General features: G+C 41.0%; 1 protein-coding gene across 1 annotated transcript in view; it reads right to left on the reverse strand.

Moving 5' to 3' along the window:
• LOC124594117 (DNA replication licensing factor Mcm7) overlaps positions 1-22,312 on the reverse strand; it is a 72,507-nt gene that overhangs the window by 14,002 nt on the left and 36,193 nt on the right. Inside the window, exons 8-12 of the mRNA XM_047132474.1 lie at positions 21,605-21,818; positions 21,135-21,430; positions 14,694-14,875; positions 13,785-13,936; positions 10,604-10,704 (exon numbers count right to left, since the gene is read on the reverse strand). Coding sequence (XP_046988430.1) covers positions 10,604-10,704; positions 13,785-13,936; positions 14,694-14,875; positions 21,135-21,430; positions 21,605-21,818 — 945 coding nt within the window. The remainder of the gene's footprint in view (positions 1-10,603; positions 10,705-13,784; positions 13,937-14,693; positions 14,876-21,134; positions 21,431-21,604; positions 21,819-22,312) is intronic.

Here is a 22,312-nt window from a genome sequence, read left to right on the forward strand (position 1 = left end):
CAGTAATTGAATTTGGGTGCTATGTTGGCACTTATTGTTTCTGGTAAAACTTCACCCATCCCATTAATAAAACTATGAATTTGGCACAAGGGTTCAAAGCTTGAGTTATTGTTTAAAATGTTTTCAAACTTTTCTTTAAGTTTTCTTGGTAATACCTCCAGCAATCAGGAATTCACTAGAATAATTTTATTCATTAACTGAATAGATTCATTCAACGCCAAACCTTGAGTTTCAAGCTTTTTAGTACTTGCAGGTATATAGGAAAAATGAGTGCTGATCATAGCAATGTCTTTTTTAATACTGGAATCATTAAAAGCTTCCTTGCACTGGCAAACTGCCAAAGTCTCTGCACTATCAAAGTCATTTACTACCCTTCTAATGGCCTCGAAATGTTCATTGTAAAATAACATAGCTTCAACACATTGTAAAACAACACAGCTTCGACACATGTACCCCAATGAGTTACCACTGGTTCAGGAGGTAAAGGCACATTTGTAGTTTTTCTTTATGGGTCTTGATGTGAGCAGGAGCCGTTAGAAACACTATCTCTGTGAATGAAATCAGTTTATTTAAAATCAACAATAAGGAACATACTTCTTCAGCAAGGCAATGTACTCCACGAACAAAGCACGTCACATGAATCTAATTGGGATAAAACACTCTGAGGGCTTTTCCTGCTTTGACATATAGGGAGCAGCAGCGCAAATAAACACAAACAATCTTTCATCTGCAGAAGATTCTGGAAATATTTTTCTAATACCCTCATTCACAAATCTGGCAATCGTAGAATGATTTTCAACTTCTTTGCGTCCCGCTAAATACACTCCTGGAAATGGAAAAAAGAACACATTGACACCGGTGTGTCAGACCCACCATACTTGCTCCGGACACTGCGAGAGGGCTGTACAAGCAATGATCACACGCATGGCACAGCGGACACACCAGGAACCGCGGTGTTGGCCGTCGAATGGCGCTAGCTGCGCAGCATTTGTGCACCACCACCGTCAGTGTCAGCCAGTTTGCCGTGGCATACGGAGCTCCATCGCAGTCTTTAACACTGGTAGCATGCCGCGACAGCGTGGACGTGAACCGTATGTGCAGTTGACGGACTTTGAGCGAGGGCGTATAGTGGGCATGCGGGAGGCCGGGTGGACGTACCGCCGAATTGCTCAACACGTGGGGCGTGATGTCTCCACAGTACATCGATGTTGTTGCCAGTGGTCGGCGGAAGGTGCACGTGCCCGTCGACCTGGGACCGGACCGCAGCGACGCACGGATGCACGCCAAGACCGTAGGATCCTACGCAGTGCCGTAGGGGACCGCACCGCCACTTCCCAGCAAATTAGGGACACTGTTGCTCCTGGGGTATCGGCGAGGACCATTCGCAACTGTCTCCATGAAGCTGGGCTACGGTCCCGCACACCGTTAGGCCGTCTTCCGCTCACGCCCCAACATCGTGCAGCCCGCCTCCAGTGGTGTCGCGACAGGCGTGAATGGAGGGACGAATGGAGACGTGTCGTCTTCAGCGATGAGAGTCGCTTCTGCCTTGGTGCCAATGATGGTCGTATGCGTGTTTGGCGCCGTGCAGGTGAGCGCCACAATCAGGACTGCATACGACCGAGGCACACAGGGCCAACACCCGGCATCATGGTGTGGGGAGCGATCTCCTACACTGGCCGTACACCACTGGTGATCGTCGAGGGGACACTGAATAGTGCACGGTACTTCCAAACCGTCATCGAACCCATCGTTCTACCATTCCTAGACCGGCAAGGGAACTTGCTGTTCCAACAGGACAATGCACGTCCGCATGTATCCCGTGCCACCCAACGTGCTCTAGAAGGCGTAAGTCAACTACCCTGGCCAGCAAGATCTCCGGATCTGTCCCCCATTGAGCATGTTTGGGACTGGATGAAGCGTCGTCTCACGCGGTCTGCACGTCCAGCACGAACGCTGGTCCAACTGAGGCGCCAGGTGGAAATGGCATGGCAAGCCGTTCCACAGGACTACATCCAGCATCTCTACGATCGTCTCCATGGGAGAATAGCAGCCTGCATTGCTGCGAAAGGTGGATATACACTGTACTAGTGCCGACATTGTGCATGCTCTGTTGCCTGTGTCTACGTGCCTGTGGTTCTGTCAGTGTGATCATGTGATGTATCTGACCCCAGCAATGTGTCAATAAAGTTTCCCCTTCCTGGGACAATGAATTCACGGTGTTCTTATTTCAATTTCCAGGAGTGTATGAAGAAGGAGGCTCTTCTTTTAAAGCACTAACAATTAAATTTGCAATGTAACGGCCACAAGTGTGTGTAGTTTTGTCAACTGAAATCCAGATAACGCTGTCCTTGAGTTCATTGTTTATTTCTTTCAGAACATTTACGTAAATTGTCGGTATGTAGTTTTTACGCAATGTTGATTCATCTGGTGTATTTTGATTTACGTAATATTTGCTCAGGAAGCCTCTGAGGATAGGTCTTGTAAGTTTGTGAAGAGGAATATTGCTTGCAATGAATGCTTCACATAGGTCCATGTTAAACCAATTTTTCTGACAAATCCCTGCTACTGCAACTTGCTGTTGTCAAGATCCTTTCTTCTGCATTCCTGCAATATGAAGACTTCTCTTGACACGCTGGTCTATTTGAAACATTTTTTTCTGCATGAAATGTTTTTCTCACATACTCAAAAATATAAAACAATTGCATCATATGTAAATGTCCCAGGATGGTCAGCTATCCACAAAACGACATTTCTTTTTTCGTGCGGTATGTTACACACTACACGTCGTAAACATGTTCAACTGTGAACAAGTAAATAGAAAGCTAAACTGAAACAATGGACGTGTAACTAAAAGCTTGTGTAGTTTAATTTAACTGTTGCCAACGCGTACGGTATGACAGCAGAGAGGATTAACAGGGATCACGGGCACAGGAGCATTGGCTCTGCCTGCCTGTTGCTGTTCCTTTTCCTGTTCTGTAATGATTTCACTAGCAGTGGCCTCTCGGTCAGTGTTCTGGTTCTAGGTCATGGTTAATCTACGAGACATCAAAACTAGATCGAGTTAGAGACCGCCCGTCAAAATTTTTAAAATACTGTAAACATAGGGTGAAAATATGCAACATCACTAGTTTTTTTTGTTAAAGTGTGCAATAACCAGTGAAAAGGAGCCAAATATGAAAATGCATATGCAACATGCAAATACGTATAATCTGGTTTCTAGTCATAATACAGGGTGATTCAAAAAGAATACCACAACTTTAGGAATTTACAACTCTGCAACGACAAAAGGCAGAGCTAAGCACTATCTGTCGGCGAATTAAGGGAGCTATAAAGTTTCATTTAGTTGTACATTTATTCGCTTGAGGCGCGCCCGCATCTCGTGGTCGTGCGGTAGCGTTCTCGCTTCCCACGCCCGGGTTCGATTCCCGGCGGGGTCAGGGATTTTCTCTGCCTCGTGATGGCTGGGTGTTGTGTGATGTCCTTAGGTTAGTTAGGTTTAAGTAGCTCTAGGGGACTGATGACCATAGATGTTAAGTCCCATAGTGCTCAGAGCCATTTCTTTTTTTTTAGCTTGAGGCGCTGTTGACTAGGCGTCAGCGTCAGTTGATGCTAAGATGGCGACCGCTCAACAGAAAGCTTTTTGTGTTATTGAGTACGGCAGAAGTGAATCGACGACAGTTGTTCAGCGTGCATTTCGAACGAAGTATGGTGTTAAACCTCCTGATAGGTGGTGTATTAAACGTTGGTATAAACAGTTTACAGAGAATGGGTGTTGGTGCAAAGGGAAAAGTTCTGGACGGCCGAGAACGAGTGATGAAAATGTAGCACGCATCCAGCAAGCATTTGTTCGCAGCCCAGGAAAATCGACTCGCAGAGCTAGCAGAGAGCTGCAAATTCTACTATCAACTGTATGGAGAGTCCTACGAAAAAGGTTAGTTATGAAACCTTATCGTCTGAAATTGGTTCAAGCACTGTCTGCAGCTGATAAGATTAAAAGAATCGATTTCTGTGATTTTATCCTTGCTCAAATGGAAACAGATGAATCTTTCGTTTCAAAGATTGTGTTTAGTGATGAAGCAACTTTCCACACTAACGGGAAAGTCAACCGTCACAATGTCCGTATATGGGGCACTGAGAATCCGCGGGAAACAACTCAGTATGAACGTGACTCCCCTAAGGTGAACGTTTTCTGTGCCATTTCAGCCAATAAAGTTTTTGGTCCCTTTTTCTTTGAAGGTGCTACTGTAACTGGACTACAGTATCTGGAGATGTTAGAGAATTGGCTGTTCCCTCAGCTCGAACAAGACGCACAACAATTCATATTTCAGCAGGATGGAGCGCCACCACATTGGCACTTATCTGTCCGTAACTACCTGAACGTCAACTACCCGAGGCGATGGATCGGCCGCCAGGCAGCCCGTGACAGAGCACTTCATCACTGGCCTCCAAGAAGCCCTGATCTTACCCCCTGCAATTTTTTCTTATGGGGGTATGTTAAGGATATGGTGTTTCGGCCACCTCTCCCAGCCACCGTTGATGATTTGAAACGAGAAATAACAGCAGCTATCCAAACTGTTACGCCTGATATGCTTTAGAGAGTGTGGAACGAGTTGGAGTATCGGGTTGATATTGCTCGTGTGTCTGGAGGGGGCCATATTAAACATCTCTGAACTTGTTTTTGAGTGAAAAAAAAAAAAAAAAACCTTTTTAAATACTCTTTGTAATGATGTATAACAGAAGGTTATATTATGTTTCTTTCATTATATACACATTTTTAAAGTTGTGGTATTCTTTTTGAATCACCCTGTATACTTTTTAAATGAAATCACTGCTGTCATTAGACTGTCAGATTCTATTATTCGTTTATTTCATTATCGCAGTTTCAGATGTGGACTTATTTTCAAGTGCGAGGCCACAACTAAGTACTGCTTCTCATGTTGCGTTGTTTATGAAATAATATCACATTATGCCTTACACTTTTTTATCCATGTGTTTTATAGGTTTCAGTTACCTTGCAGTTGAAAATGGCTCTACAGCCGAAATCACGATAGTGAAATAAATAAATACACGCCAAATAGTGATAATGATTTCATTTAAAAGTACCATATGACTTCTGTGTGGGAGGCTCAGTTGCCGCATTATGTAAACATGTAAATTTTAAAATTTGGACAGTATCAAGTGCTTGGGACTCTTATTAGTTCTTACTTGTAACTAAGAATTCATTCATCTGAATTCAAAATCCACTGCCTTTCTTCATCTTTGATGGGAAATCTGAACATTGTTTGTTCAGGAATTGTCTGTCTGCTCCTTCCACAGTTAATGTACTCACAGGCACTCGTCAAGATGACTCGGTCCTCTAGCAACACTATCTCAGAAACAACTGTACTTCACAGCTGCCAGCTGGTGGAAAGTGGCTTGTGACTGCTTTGCAGTCAGGCAAGGTTGCCATAAATGTTGCCGAAGGGAGTGTCACCCAATGGTTGATGCCGCAAGTAAGGGTGTGACGCTTCCACTGCCTGGTAGCTGTTTCCTGACGAGGGTCGCCTGTCAGAGCAAGTGCTTGGTCAATCTGTTTCTTATGTGATCTGGGATGTAATGTAATTTCAGCATGTATTTCTTTATGTAGTATGGTAGGACCATTTATTATGAACAACAGATCACGCCCAAATATTCATGGCTATCTGTCTTATTAAGATTTTGTTGGTTTTGTAGTTGGACTTTTCGCTCATTGTATGGTCTCTGAGCGTCAGGCGTTATCCTTTCTCTTTTTGTAATAATACTCTTTACTGTCTTTTTTAATGGCTCCATGTTAACCTAAGTTTAAATATCATTTTGTACTTTACTTTGTTTTACTTTTAAAGAAGTTCATCAACTTTTATCTAGTCACGTGCTTACATACCTGGCCACCTGCAGGACCTCCCTGTAACTTGGCTCTACCCTGTTTAAGTGCCACGTCCTGGCATGTATCAGCAGTTGTTTTGAATCTCTCAGAATGATTTAGATGTATGATGCGTGCAAGAATAGTAACGAGATTGATTTTTTCATCTACCAAAGCTTTTATTTGTTTCAAACAACAGTACCATATCCTTCAAAGTATGTATTTCGCTTCAACAGGTACACACTGGTGGAGTTGTCGTTCCCTATCAAGGCGGCAGCGCTGAAAAGCTTCAACTGGTTGGGCCTTTAATATGGTAGTCACATTCTTTTGATTGTTCTCCAGAGTCCCAAAACGATTTCCTTTCAAGACATTTTCAATGGCGGGAAAAGAAAAAAGTCACAAGGACTCGGATCAGGTGAATAGTGGGGCTATGGAACAACGGGAATATGTTACCAGGTAAAAAAATTTGTGATGGAAGTGGCTGTGTGACATGGGTCATTGTCATGATGCAGCATCCACTTGTCTGCAATGACCCATCTCACTCCATTCACTTTTTGCTGAGCATTTCAAAGATATCTTTGTAAAACACTTGGTTGACAGTTTGTTCTGGAGGAACAAAGTCTTTATGCACAATACTCTTACTGTAAAAAAGCAAATCAGCATCATTTTGATCTTTGATTTGCTCATTCGAGCTTTTTTTGGTCGAGGAGGTATCTCAGTGGGCCACTTCTCACTTTACCACTTTGTCTCAGGATCGTACTCAAAAAACCAGGATTCATCACCTGTGTTCACATGAGTGAGGCATTTGTGGCAATTGACAATCCTCTAAAGAAGATCAATGCACGTTTCTTCAATTGTCCTTCTGCTCAGTAGAGTTTTTTTGGCACAAACCTTTTGCACGTGCTAAACTTAAGTCAAAATTTGATTTATGGTCAAAGTGTTTAACAGGTCATCCATAATCCATATTGTTAAATGTCAATCTGATCTCACAAGAGCAAGCAAACATTCAACATTTTCATTGATTTTTGAAGCTGAAGGTCTCCCTGAGCGAGCTAGCTACATCTCCAGTGTGTTCTCGGCCTTCCAAAAATGATTTGTGTCACAGAAAACTTGTGCTCTTGGTCAGGAATGTTCCCCATAGCCCTGTTCCAACTTTTCAAAGGTCACACTCGCATATCCTCCAAGTTTAACATAAAACTTGATGGCACAACACTGCTTTACATTCCACTTTTACATTTTCATAACACAAAATAAAAACACAACTTCACTGATGGAGCTCTCAAAAATCACAGGGGGCTGTTGCCTCATCAGTTGCAGTGTTGTCAGTCTCATTACTTTTTTTACACACCTCTGTGAAGTACATGTAACATATCAATTTTCTAGAACATAACAATTTCATACAATATTTATGTTGTTATGATATTTTAAGGTGTTTGTAGGCATTCAATTTTTTTTACATCACATATATTTTAATAAGAGTACACATCACATTACTTTTTAATTTGTTGCTTCTATGAAGTGCGTGGACGAGTGGTTTTGAACATTTACGTACATCTTTTTGTTGATGGTACCTACTGCTCCATTTGAGTAATTCTGTTGTACTTCGTTGTTCACGACCATGTAGACACCACTGGATAATGGCCTTGAGGGCCAAAACTGGTTGTGGTTTTTTAAAATAAAAAGTGCAGGTGGTGCTGGCATTTTATACAAAATCAATAATACAGTTGCAGAAAACGGCTCCATATGCTGGACAAGAAATTATTCTGTTCAGAGATTCAGTTTGCCACATGTATCTTTGTAGCTGGCTGGCTCTTTTAATTTTTTTTTTCCAGACTTTTGTCATGTCTGTCCTCCTCGTTTCTAAACAACAAAGGGGTCTTCTGTACGACAGTGATGTGAAGCACACAGGTTGAACAATTCTACAGCACATCTTGTGAGTTACCTAGGCAGGTTTATCAACTGTCGTTACCTTTGATTCCTCTAGAGTCTTACATAATCAGACATCTCCCTGGGTCCTAATGTATTGGAAAATATAAAAAATAATCTAAATTACATACGATACTGACACCATTTCCTACCACACAATTCACTACACACTCCCATGGGTGAATTTGTCAGTACAATCCTTACTGTTATGTTGATGCCTAAGTTCATAGTGTTTTTCCACAAGTTTAATAAACACAACAGGTACAAATAACAGAGACTTTAATCATCAGTAATATATTCTCCTTCACTATTTACAACATTCTGCCAATGCTGCGGTAATTTTTCTATTTCATGACTGTAGAAATCACGTGGTTTTGAGGCAAAGCACTCATTGAACCACATTTGGAGCACATTATCATCTGGAAAGCAAGTTCCTTGAAATATGTTCGACAGAGAGCGGAAAACGTGAAAATCTGAGGGTGCAAGATAGGTGAATAAGGTGGTTGCGGAATGATTTCTGAACCTAACTCCTGTATAGCGTTTTTTGTCAATCTATCAGAATGTGGGCAGGCGTTACCATGGATTGGCACCATTTCACGCAGCATTCCTGGTCTTGTTCTTGGACTGCATTTGTAAGGCAACTCAGTTGTTGACAATAAAAATCGAACGATCAGTCAAATTTTTTTGAAATAGCACTCTCCTGCTTCAATACAATTATAGAGGCAGTGTTTCCAGATCTGGAAAGCCTTATCCTTGATGTCCTCAGAGCTGATGTAACATGAGCCTGGATGTTTTCAATCATACCTCAATGTTTCCCTTTCAGACTTCCTTTTAAGCAAGGAAACAAAACAAGTCTGGGGGAGCAAGGTCAGGACTGCAGGGAGAATGCAGAAGCAATGGAGTGTGGGTCCTCTCCAGAAATTCGTTGCCAATGAAGACACTGTGGCTTGGGAGGGTTGCCAGGAAGTTTCATATCAGCGCACACTCCGCTGCAGAGTGAAAATCTCATTCTGGAAACATCCCCCAGGCTGTGGCTAAGCCATGTCTCCGCAATATCCTTTCTTTCAGGAGTGCTAGTTCTGCTAGGTTCGCAGGAGAGCTTCTGTAAAGTTTGGGAGGTAGGAGACGAGGTACTGGCAGAAGTAAAGCTGTGAGCACCGGGCGTGAGTCGTGCTTCGGTAGCTCAGTTGGTAGAGCACTTGCCCGCGAAAGGCAAAGGTCCCGAGTTCGAGTCTCGGTCGGGCACACAGTTTTAATCTGCCAGGAAGTTTCATATCAGCGCACACTCCGCTGCAGAGTGAAAATCTCATTCTGGAAACATCCCCCAGGCTGTGGCTAAGCCATGTCTCCGCAATATCCTTTCTTTCAGGAGTGCTAGTTCTGCTAGGTTCACAGGAGAGCTTCTGTAAAGTTTGGAAGGTAGGAGACGAGGTACTGGCAGAAGTAAAGCTGTGAGCACCGGGCGTGAGTCGTGCTTCGGTAGCTCAGTTGGTAGAGCACTTGCCCGCGAAAGGCAAAGGTCCCGAGTTCGAGTCTCGGTCGAGCACACAGTTTTAATCTGCCAGGAAGTTTCAGACTTATTACAGTTGTGGACTTCCTAAATTTAACACAAAATTTGATAGCATACTGTTGCTCCACAGAACAACCCATTGTGGCATTTTATGTAACAACACTGCCACTTTTTAAATCTAACACCTCCCTCCACCTAATCCAGCAGCTTAGCATGTGCTGCAGCGTATTACTGCATAAGAAAGAAATTGGTCGCATTACACACCATTTATTGCAATGTACGACTTTTCCATGGGATCTAGCATCTTAGGACGAAGAAACACGTGCATCTGTCTGTAGCTGAAGTCGGTGTTACATGGGCATTTTAATATGGCAGTTTGAAGTGGGGGGCCATTTCGTATTATGGCTGGGTGATAGTCTTCGCACTCAACTGAGCAGTAGCTGTTTCCATATGCTTTATGTACTCCACTTCCTTTTGCATTGTGAATAGCTCATTATTTTATTTTCTTATTTTCGAATGAGTGAAAAGACCAATCATGGTCCATCAGAGGCTTCGAGTAACTCTTCCACAGCACAGAAACTCCTTTGTTTAAAGCTCAAATAAAGTCAAAAGAAGAAAACAAGCATAGACCATTTCAGGAAGGAAAAACAACTGTTGAAGTTTTTGCACAAGCAACACTCCAGTCAAGAAGCTCTTGTTACATCCTCATTGTTATCACCACCACCACCACTCTCTTTTTATGACAATTTCAAAGCACCAATACTTTGTCATTGGGCACACAGCATGGCAACCTTTCAAATTTGTATCACCAATAGCCGCTCAAGCAGGCACATACCGATTTCGCCAAAAACAGAAGCAATATTTTAAGGTTCCTACTCATTTGTATCCACACAGAAATATTTGATTACAAAACAGCACAATCCACACACAGCACTTAATTGTTCAAAAACTCACATGCAAGTTGAAATTTATTCTATTTGCCAACAATTTGCTTTCAATAACCTAGTTTTCTGTAAGAAACCAACACACATATAAACTGAAATTACTGCATTGTCCTAGTAAAAAGTTGTCTTGCGGCACAAGATTGAATAATTCTATTGTAGTTCTTTGTTCTGATGACCAAAGAGAAAAATCTATTTAAACATAATTTTAAGTTTAAGCACACAGTCAGCATTACTGATTTAATGACAGCATAAATCAGAACAATTGCGCAGGAAACAACCTCATGACAAGTTCAGTTTGCAGTGGGACAATAGTGGTAATAGTGCAATGTCTTATGTTCAGCTTACCAAAGCTGTTGACAAGCGAAGAATTGCCAACAGATTTCTTGCAGATGTAAACGTGACATCCTTGCTGTTGCGTGCTTCTCTTCTCATTTCCACGTATGAACCTGAAAGAAAAATGATTATTACATAGTAGGCAGTTCCAGATATGGCAATATTACCAACTACAGTTGACACATTCTGTTGTGTTACGATCTGTATGTCACTCAAACAATCTCAGCAGCAAGATACTCAGGATCACATACATTCTTAAACCAAAGATTACAATTTCAATTTGGATGCTAATTAAAAATTCAAAATAAAGAAAAACAACTGCTATAATAGTGATACCCCTGTTCAGATGAGGGTAACTCATAGTATTCTATTTTAAATGATTACAACATGTAATATTTAGCAGTACAGGTCACTACACACAAAGTTTTACAGTTGCTCCTTTGCTCTGACTGCAAATGGCCCATTTGCTTAAGTCATGACTAGTAACTGAAGCGTAAAGTGGTGTTACATGTAATTAGTGCAAAAGCTGCAGCATGAGACACTGCCTACAGAAGGAGAGGCTCCGCACTCTGGCCAGAAATGGCTTCCCCCCCCCCCCCCCCCTCCACTTCCTAGTCCATGTCATCAACCTTATCTCAGGATTGACAATGATTAGCATGTTCTGGTAACTCAGGCTCACAAATCTTTAAAATCACACAGCAGTAGCAAAGGCAGGATCCAGCCACGAATTCACGAAACTCCAATACACAGGACCTATTGGGAGTGTCCTCCTATAACAAGTTTCATCTGTGGCAACAACTTCAAAGAATTAAGTCAAGAAACCACTGTTTCCTACAGACATGTGACATGTTAAAAAGTTAATTCCATTTATCCCTTCTGTGTCTAGATGTGTTTGCACATTGTGAATGTGAAGTGGGAACCATCCCGGTATTTACCTAAGTGGATGTGGAAAACTGTCTAAACAACAGACATGATGGATGGCATACCAGCAACCGTTTTATCTGCGAGGCAGATTTCGATATTAGACCAGTCTGCCTCCCTGTGTCCCAGAAGCAGGTGTTTCAAAGTGCTTGGTTATCTGGATGGGTCATCACTGTGATGCTCCTATCGCAGTAATAGCAGCAGCAAGCAGCTCTCCACAATATGTTGCGGGCAATACCAGGTGTTTTGCCATATTTCTCTTACCAATATAAACATTTGTCCGATTTATTTTCCAGGTTAAGTAATACTTGGCACTGTACTCAGAACATACAGCAGGTAGAACAGCAGTTTAATACCAATAACGTACACCTCATCACATGATTGTGTATTCCAGGGCAATATTAGTTTACGAAAACTGTGTCTCTTCCTCACAGAATAGTACTTCAAAGTGACAACTGTTCTGTTAGCATCCTTAATGCAGTGAAGCAGACCATATTTCAACTACCTACTGCTCACCCAAGAACTTCGAACTTCCTTCAAGATGTCTGAAACACTGTATCCCAGCTAAACCTGTGTAGCATTATCCAGGTAGATTCGAGTGTTTAAAACCCTCCATGACAAGTAAAAACCATTCAGATGGAGAGGTCAGCTGTGGCATGAAAAAATGACTAGTGACATTATTCAGCATAGCTGTGCCTATTACCTTAGCCCCACCAGATTTCAGAGACTTTTTCTTTCTTAAAATGTTATGTATGAGGAGTTTAATCTTAATTATTTTTCCCTTTGAGGCTCGGTTTCCTTGTTAATGATAAATCTTTGTATTCCACACTCCTCATTTGTTTGCAACTGCAGAAAATAAGGCAGGGTTTACGGGCCTTGCAAACAACCAAAGCAAGTGAAACTACGTGTTGTGGGCCTGACAGTCAAGCAAAATAAATCAAACTACATGCTGCATTATGAAACACATCACTGACAATATTGTAATACATTATAGAAGTAACTCATTGATGGCAAAAGCTTCCTGAAAATAATTGGGAAAAAGTAACATCACGAGGAGCGTTCTCCTTGCTCCTCTTGCCCACTCCTTTTGGTGCAACCCCTCTACCCAGTACAGCTACCACACCAGGACAATGTAGCAGTGTGTATTTGTTTTGTCTGTCTGTTAGCTTGAGAGGAGGAAATTGTCCAAAAGTTTACTGACAATTTAATTTTGTTTTCGTTCCTTTTGACTGCTCAATTGAATGGTGAGTGGCAATTTTTTTACACCTTCCATTCTTTGTATTCCATCCAGAACTTTTGACTGGTGAAACTAGGTAGACCTGCAAAACTTACATTAATAAACATTTTGTCAAGCATTAATTTTTTAAAATTATTTCAACATGACCTATTCCAACAATTCTGAACAAGTCTCCGAATTATATACTAAATAGAGTACAGGCAACTAAATGAAATTAGAAACCTTCACTTAAATTGCTTCTTCAAACCAGAGCACAATAAGAAAATAATTAACCTGCAGCTTGCTATGGAATGTTATGCCTGACATGGTCCTTCCCCTCCCCCCGACTTATCCTAGCCAGCTGCAGGAGAATCTACAATGTGCTATTGAATTCAAAACAGTGACATCTGTATATTTTTCATACATATTCATTTTATCAGAAGTGGAAGTCACATTATGCACAAGGGAAAATTTTTGGACACCTCCTGCCTATTGGTGAAATTCTGGTTTACTACACTGCATTTAATGAACAACAACCAACCCATTTACTTGACATCGTTGTATACAAGTAATCATAATCGCGTTATATAAGCATATGTATATTTACATCAGAGAGAGCTCGTGGAAAAAGGGGCGCCAACAACCACAATTACAGATAAGCTCCAGAAGAAGCAAAAGATGAAACTTCCTGGCAGATTAAAACTGTGTGCCCGACCGAGACTCGAACTCGGGACCTTTGCCTTTCGCGGGCAAGTGCTCTACCAACTGAGCTACCGAAGCACGACTCACGCCCGGTACTCACAGCTTTACTTCTGCCAGTACCTGTGAGTACCGGGCGTGAGTCGTGCTTCGGTAGCTCAGTTGGTAGAGCACTTGCCCGCGAAAGGCAAAGGTCCCGAGTTCGAGTCTCGGTCGGGCACACAGTTTTAATCTGCCAGGAAGTTTCATATCAGCGCACACTCCGCTGCAGAGTGAAAATCTCATTCTGGAAGCAAAAGATATTTCTTCATTATACTTGTAACTAGAAATAGAATTAGCAGTAACAGTCCAACTTACCAACAATGTAATCTGACAGTTCTTCAGGAATAACAGGATTCTTTTTCTTGCATAATGCAATGTAACGCCGCATTAACTGCATGTCCATTGATTTGAATGTCATCGGTGGCTGTTTGCAATGTTGGTGAACATAAGCAATGTGATGAGCCAGCCTGTGTAAGAAACAAAACAAAGGAAACTTTATACTACTTGCCATGTTGACATCTTTATTACTTTTTGCCTATAAGAAATGAAAATCTCCCACTCCCCACGCACCCACACACACAAACACAACATAGAGAAGCTTCCCATAGCTTTCATCTGATCAAGTCTGTAACTACCAACATGTGACAGACATACAACTGGTCAAACACACAAAACGGTATTGCAATATTGTGTTTGAAGTATACATAGCATTCTTCATATCAAATCTCATGTCAACTTTCTTCTCCACATAATTTTCTAACTAAATCTACAGTGTTGGCTGCACTAAGATGAATACTATGTAACTTGTCATTCAGTACAACCTATCTTTTGGTCCTAAACCAGGAATTCAACAGTTGTTCAGATACATTATTATTACCTTTATTATCTGGACACATGCTGAACTAATCTATTAAGGAAATTCCAAAACAAATGTACAAATGAGGTAACAGCTAACTCCCAGTTTGCCGTAGCAGAGAAATAATAAACTATTTTGGCTGCATCTTGCACAGAATGATACGTTGGCATCAGATAGTACAACCCCAGGCCATGAACGAGCTTCCCAAAAAAATGTCACTTGTCTGGTTATTGTGCAAAACCTTAAAATTAATTGCATATTGTCAGTAATTACATTTTAATTATTTCTTAACCAAGAAAATCTATCCAGATATGTAAGGACCTAAAAATGATACTTTTAAGCAATTAATATTTTGTTTCTACATGTACCTGAGATCATTATCCCTGTCCGGCTTGTCCTGAATTAACCAGAGTAGGTCAAATCGTGACAAAAGGGCTGCAGGTAGCTGGATATTTTGTTCCACAGAGCGTTTAGGATTGTAACGACCATATGCTGGATTTGCTGCAGCAAGAATACTCACACGTGCATTCAGACTTGTCATTATACCAGCCTGAAAAAGGAAAAAAAGGCAAAAATGGTTCAAATGGCTCTGAGCACTATGGGACTTAACATCTTAAGTGATCAGTCCCCTAAAACTTAGAACTACTTAAACCTAAGTAACGTAAGCACATCACACACATCCATGCCCGATGCAGGATTCGAACCTGCGACCGTAGCAGTCATGCGGTTCCGGACTGAGGCGCCTAGAACAGCATGGCCACTGAGGCCGGCAAACATGCTAAATGTTAATTAAAAAAAAATTGCGACAGTAATTATAATACATATATAATTAAATGTCCAACAGACACAGCAGATATTTTAACCTCAACACATTTGTCAATGTGATTACATAATCATTTCTTACATTCAAAAGCAAAGTTCCCCTGACACTCAGTTAAGTTAACCCTTTTTCTGCTACCAACATGATCTCTGCATTCCGTGCTGAAAGTGGGTTTGTTATGGCAGTAGGATCGTAGACTGCTGCAATCTGGGGTTGCCACCACTGTGAGACACTTATCACTCACTCAAAAAATTTGTAATGAGTTTGCAGAATTAGAAATGCACTGATTTTAGCTCATATATTACAGTGTATCAAATGTAGATAAGATAATGAAATTTTATTTAAAACTGAGAGCAAAACAGTATCTTATTTCGTTCTGTAAGTTATCGAGTTTTACATCAGGAGGCCAGTCCCACTTATTGTGCCAATTTCTGTCCTTGTGCATTGCAAATCATGTTGTCATAACATGTTCCATAAATGGTTCATAATAGTGAAACAAGATTTTCTGCACTTGACAGCATGCAATGAGGCATGTATATTGTATGAAAAATACTGTATTTACTCGAATCTAAGCCACACTTTTTTTCCGGTTTTTGTAATCCAAAAAACTGCCTGCGGCTTAGAATCGAGTGTAAAGTAAGTGGAAGTTCTGAAAAATGTTGGTAGGTGTCACTACAACTAACTTCTGCCATCAAGTATATGTAGCGCTACACAGGCATGCTTTGCAGGCACAAAGATAAATACCGGCGCCAAAACCTTTGTGTCAGTAAATAAATTATAAAAAAAGGTGTAAGACGAGATTTTTTCTCCGCCCCGAGTTTCGACCACTGCATTTTCATACACTATCCAATGAAGTAAATACAAATTCTGTATCGTTCATCTTCGAATGTAGCAGCCTTTCAATGTACTACGAAACTCCGACTGGCAAGACTGTTTTGGATGTTTGTCAGTATGGCCAACTCTATGTTCTGAATTTTTTCCTACCTGTGAGAAGAGATGGTCGCTAATAGGAACTTTTATGAATTGTGAATCACATGCAAGTATTATTTTCACCATAAGAATAATACAAATATTAACATTTTGCCATGTATTCTTTCGTGTTTGCTGCTATCTCATTTAAATCCTGTCTGCCTAATAAAGTACGAAACTAAGAGTGAGACAACACCAAACGTGGAAGAATATACATAACATGCCATGTTTATATTCGTGTTATTCTTATGCCTAATAGTGATACAGTCAGAAATGAACCACGACAATTGACTAGATTTTTAAATATAAGATGACTAATTTCTGTGCAGAATGTAATGTAGTAAAGAGGCATGTGCAAAGATTTTCAAACGGAGAAAATTTTTCGCTAAACTCTCATTCAGAACATCTTTTATCATATGCAGTCTATTATTTGGTTCTTGTTGATCATTATCAAAGAAAGCAGCAGTGTAAGTAACAACAAATAGCAGTCTCTTGCCATTGTTTCGCTAATGAGACGATTCCTCTCTTTTTTTATTTCTTTTTAAATTGTAAGCGGCGGTAGCGGGCACAAAAGCAAGCCATGCCGCGAGCGGCGACAGGCCGTAAACACTCATTATCAGACTGCGACAAACAATGCACGACACAGTACGATAATGCATTTTCAGCTTAGAGTGACGTAAACACCTATAACAAAGAGAACAGCACTTATCAGATCAAAGAAAAATAAGCAATCAATTCAAACCAGACGAAGCACGTGAAAAAGTATGGGTACCCGTATAAATACGGACGGAGCGCCTGACTCATATCAATAGCTACCTGGTAAAGCTTAATTGCTAAGCTTACGACTGAAACCAAACTAATGTAGCTGTACTGTCATTCATTCAACCTAAATTGTGTCTCATATTGCAATGGACCAACTTCGTTTCGATTTGGTGGTGCGTCGTAAAACTTTTCTCTCCCCTTGAATTTTGAGCCTCAAATTTCAGGTGCAGCTTAGATTCGGGAATTTTTTTTCCCCCCCTTGATTTCGAGTCTCATTTTTCAGGTGCGGCTTAGATTCGAGTAAATACGGTACTCAAAATGTTTTTATTTGCTAAGATACGGAAGTAACTTGTCCGCAGCAGTGAGGGGTCAATGGAACACGACCAGTAAACACGTCAATAGCACTTCACGAAAACACAAGCACTGCATTTAAACACTCCTTCAGCACCTGTGGAATGGCAGAGTATGTAAAGTTTACTTGTCTTCAGCTGTTAAGGGGTTAAGAATCAAAATTAAATTTCTATCCAAAGAAAATTTTTTCTGTTGAGAAAAAGAAGAGAGTTGGATTTATGAAAAGCAAACTGGAAATGTGAAAGTGCTTGTATAGTATATGAATCCTTTAGGCTTTTTATCTGCCCCCCCCCCCCCCCCCCCCCCATGCAGACACAAATTGCCATGTGTTCACCAGCGGTACTATCCTTACTTACACTTAAAGAAGAAAGCAACCACTTGTCTGCCTCAAAGAGTTTATTTAGACATATGCAACTGATGAAGAGCAATCGTCCTGTAGAAAATGTTTGGCACATACTGAAGTAGGACAAAAAACAAAATATTAGGAAACACAAATAAACTTCAGCAAGTATCACTGGTTTCTCTGTCTTAAGCTTACGATGTTCCTGCCTCTTGTTTACATATTCTGCAAACCCATGATTCTTCCTTCACTGTGTGTGTGTGTGTGTGTGTGTGTGTGGGGGGGGGGGGGGGGGGGGGGGGAGGGGGGGGGGGGGTGTTTGAGGTTGAAAGAAACTTGCTTGTGCATTCACACTTGGTGGCAAAGTTTGCTTTTTTTGAAGGCACTTTTTCTTACATTGCATTTTCATTACTTCCACTTCAGCTCACTTTATGAATAGAGCTGCAGTTGCATGTGTTCCACACTCAGCACTATATTAAAATGTTTATGTTGTTTTTCATGTAGGTTGTGAGCATTGCCAATGCATGAAAGTTTTTTTATGTATTTGTATGTATGTGTGGAGGGTGGTGTGGGTGGGACGCAGTGAGTGGGTGACATTGTGTAGGGGGTGGTGAACATCTATATTTAATGTCATGTTGAGTGCCGAAAGTCAAGTATCCTTTTAGAACACTGTACTGCCTAGATCGTAAGTTCGTTTCACAGATAACCAATTTCAGCCAGTTCAGCAATGAAGGGTTCTGAAAGAATACTAGGCTCTCAAAGATATAAGATGGCCTCCTGCTTCCACTGACAATGTTATTATTTATGATTTTTTTTTTCTTTTCTGTTACGGTTTTCAGAATGCGGTTGTTTTCTAGTAGTGTATGAAGGTTTTCTTTTTTCTTTTTCTTTTTTTTTTTTTTATTAAAATCCGTGCATGACTTTGATGGTAATGTTACGGTGGTGCAAGTGTTCTGCAAAAGTTGAATGATTTGTCCTAAGCTTCCATACTCTCTATATCTGGTGTCAAATGTTCTCCTGATACGACTATGTATCTTCCACCACATGTATTACATTTCAGTTGGTATACTCCTGATTTCTGATATAGATATCTTTTCCCCCCATCTTTTTTTTTGGACGTACCTTTGAATTGAATTGTTAGTTTGTGGGGTATTTTTTGCCTTGTTTTTTGAAAATACTGGATATTCTGTATTTGTGGTTGTACATCACTGTAGAAACTCTTTGCCTCTGTATATGTCTGCTTGTGTCTGTATATGTGTGGATGGATGTGTGTGTGTGTGTGTGTGTGTGTGTGTGTGTGTGTGTGTGTGTGCGCGCGCGCGCGAGTGTATACCTGTCCCTTTTTTCCCCTAAGGTAAGTCTTTCCGCTCCCGGGATTGGAATGACTCCTTACCCTCTCCCTTAAACCCCAAATCCTTTCGTCTTTCCCTCTCCTTCCCTCTTTCCTGACGAAGCAATCGTTGGTTGCGAAAGCTAGTATTTTGTGTGTATGTTTGTGTGTCTATCGACGTGCCAGCGCTTTCGTTTGGTAAGTCACATCATCTTTGTTTCTTACTGTAAGATGCATGCTGGATTTATAAAGAAATGCAGTTTTTAATCTATAAAAACCAAAATATACCAACATATTATACAGAGTTATTACAAATGATTGAAGCGATTTCACAGCTCTACAATAACTTTGTTATTTGAGATATTTTCACAATGCTTCGCACACACATACAAAAACTCAAAAAGTTTTTTTTAGGCATTCACAAATGTTTGATATGTGCCCCTTTAGTGATTCGGCAGACATCAAGCCGATAATCAAGTTCCTCCCACACTCGGCGCAGCATGTCCCCATCAATGAGTTCGAAAGCATCGTTGATGTGAGCTCGCAGTTCTGGCACGTTTCTTGGTAGAGGAGGTTTAAACACTGAATCTTTCACATAACCCCACAGAAAGAAATCGCATGGGGTTAAGTCGGGAGAGCGTGGAGGCCATGACATGAATTGCTGATCATGATCTCCACCACGACCGATCCATCGGTTTTCCAATCTCCTGTTTAAGAAATGCCGAACATCATGATGGAAGTGCGGTGGAGCACCATCCTGTTGAAAGATGAAGTCGGCGCTGTCGGTCTGCAGTTGTGGCATGAGCCAATTTTCCACCATGTCCAGATACAAGTGCCCTGTAACGTTTTTTTTCGCAGAAGAAAAAGGGGCCGTAAACTTTAAACCATGAGATTGCACAAAACAAGTTAACTTTTCGTGAATTGCGAATTTGCTGCACGAATGTGTGAGGATTCTCTACCGCCCAGATTCGCACATTGTGTCTGTTCACTTCACCATTAAGAAAAAATGTTGCTTCATCACTGAAAACAAGTTTCGCACTGAACGCATCCTCTTCCATGAGCTGTTGCAACCGCGCCGAAAATTCAAAGTGTTTGAATTTGTCATCGGGTGTCAGGGCTTGTAGCAATTGTAAACGGTAAGGCTTCAGCTTTAGCCTTTTCCGTAAGATTTTCCAAACCATCGGCTGTGGTACGTTTAGCTCCCTGCTTGCTCTACTCGTCGACTTCCGCGGGCTACGCGTGAAACTTGCCCGCACGCGTTCAACCGTTTCTTCGCTCACTGCAGGCCAACCCGTTGATTTCCCCTTACAGAGGCATCCAGAAGCTTTAAACTGTACATACCATCGCCAAATGGAGTTAGCAGTTGGTGGATCTTTGTTGAACTTCGTCCTGAAGTGTCGTTGCACTGTTATGACTGACTGATGTGAGTGCATTTCAAGCACGACATACGCTTTCTCGGCTCCTGTCGCCATTTTGTCTCACTGCGCTCTCGAGCGCTCTGGCGGCAGATACCTGAAGTGCGGCTTCAGCCGAACAAAACTTTATGAGTTTTTCTACGTATCTGTAGTGTGTCGTGACCATATGTCAATGAATGGAGCTACAGTGAATTTATGAAATCGCTTCAATCACTTGTAATAGCCCTGTATATTCATATTTCCAGAATAGGCACAGAATATGAGTTGTAAATAAAATCAAAAAGCGTCTGGTATAAAATTATCTCTAATTGCAGTAAGCTTAAGAGAGAGAAACCAATGATAATTTATGGTAACAGCTGCTGCTGCTGAGGATCATGCAAATGAACATATTTAATTTCAGCAACTTGTTTATTGATCCACATGTAGAAACCGTAATCATCCTTTTATTAAATACCTGTTTTTGGGGCAAAGACCACAACCCAGTAACCCTTTTTGTTTCCTTCATCAATTAAGAATGAAGTGACTCCTGCTTCGGTACTTTATTCTGTTAGCAAACACTATTAACTAGACTGATGTTTCTTTGATATCTTTCCAAGGCTCATCTTCAACTTACCAGTTACCTTACACCTGAGCCCATTTCATTTTAAACATCTCCATTTTATGATCCCAGAAGTAAGCCTAATCTTTTCATGTAAAGGTTTTTGCTAATATTAATTCTGCCCTATTCATCCAGGGAACAAGTTGTTTCGAGCAAGATTTAAGTTTTGAAACCTTCAGGAACACACAAAAAGAAATGTTAAGTCCATTCTTCTTTACACTCACCTTTGCGATAGAAATTGTCTGCTGTTCCATGACTTCATGAATGGCAGTACGATCATATTCAGCCATCTTATCAAATTCATCTATACAGCATATTCCCTGGTCTGCCAACACAAGGGCTCCACCTTCTAACATCATTTCGCCAGTCAATGGGTCTTTGGTGACAGAGGCAGTGAGACCAACACCTGATGATCCACGGCCAGTTGTATACTGACTTCTTGGAGCTAATCGATCTATGTATGATAGTAGCTGTGATTTGGCCACACCAGGATCTCCCATTAAGCATATATTGATATTGCCTGAGAAAAACAAAAGCTTGTTTACTAATCAAAATGAAGACAAATTTTGGATATCAACATTTCATTTTAGGTAAAATTACGAACACTAATTTGAGATTTCCTGTAGACTTTCCCTGCACAGAGACAAGAGTAATATGCAGTGACACAAAGCAACAGAACTCGCATAAAACTAACCTCTAATCTTCATGCCATTTGGACAGCGGTCAACACCACCAACAAGAAGCAATAACAAAGCCTTCTTAACATCCTCATGGCCGTAAATCTCAGGTGCAATGCTTCCTGCTAACTTGCTATAGAATTCCTCTTCCGTCAGTTGCTGAATTTCTTCTTCAGTCAGATCACCATCTGGTACTTCATTGTCCTCAGCTTTATTCACACAAACAACTCTCTAGAAAAGGAAAATTAATCACCCATATGAACAGTATTATTTGTTAAAATATCAGAAAACTTAGAAAGCATTATGAATCTATGAAGGTCACATACAACTACATTCAACAATTAAAACTGCAAAACTGGTGAGTGCGAGTAGCACAACTACGTCTACAAAACAGGATCTTCATAGTCAAAGAAACAGCTAGAAGTTACTCACCATGAATAATTTTTACTTCATTGGTGGAATACTATGGAAATGCAGATAGTCTACAAAGAAGTTTGCTAATAAAGCACTTTGAGACCCATCCTAGAATATTGCTCAAGTGTGTGGGATATGCACCAAGCAGAACTAACGGGGGAGGCTGAAAGTATACACAGATGGGTAGCATTAATGGTCACAGGTTTGTGAGATCCATGGGAAAGTGTCACAGAGATGCTGAAGAAACTGAACACGAAGACTCTTGAAGATAGACATAAACTATCCTGATAAAGCCTACCTACAAAGTTTCA

Source organism: Schistocerca americana, chromosome 2, assembly GCF_021461395.2.
Source record: "Schistocerca americana isolate TAMUIC-IGC-003095 chromosome 2, iqSchAmer2.1, whole genome shotgun sequence".
Classification (NCBI taxonomy): domain Eukaryota; kingdom Metazoa; phylum Arthropoda; class Insecta; order Orthoptera; family Acrididae; genus Schistocerca; species Schistocerca americana.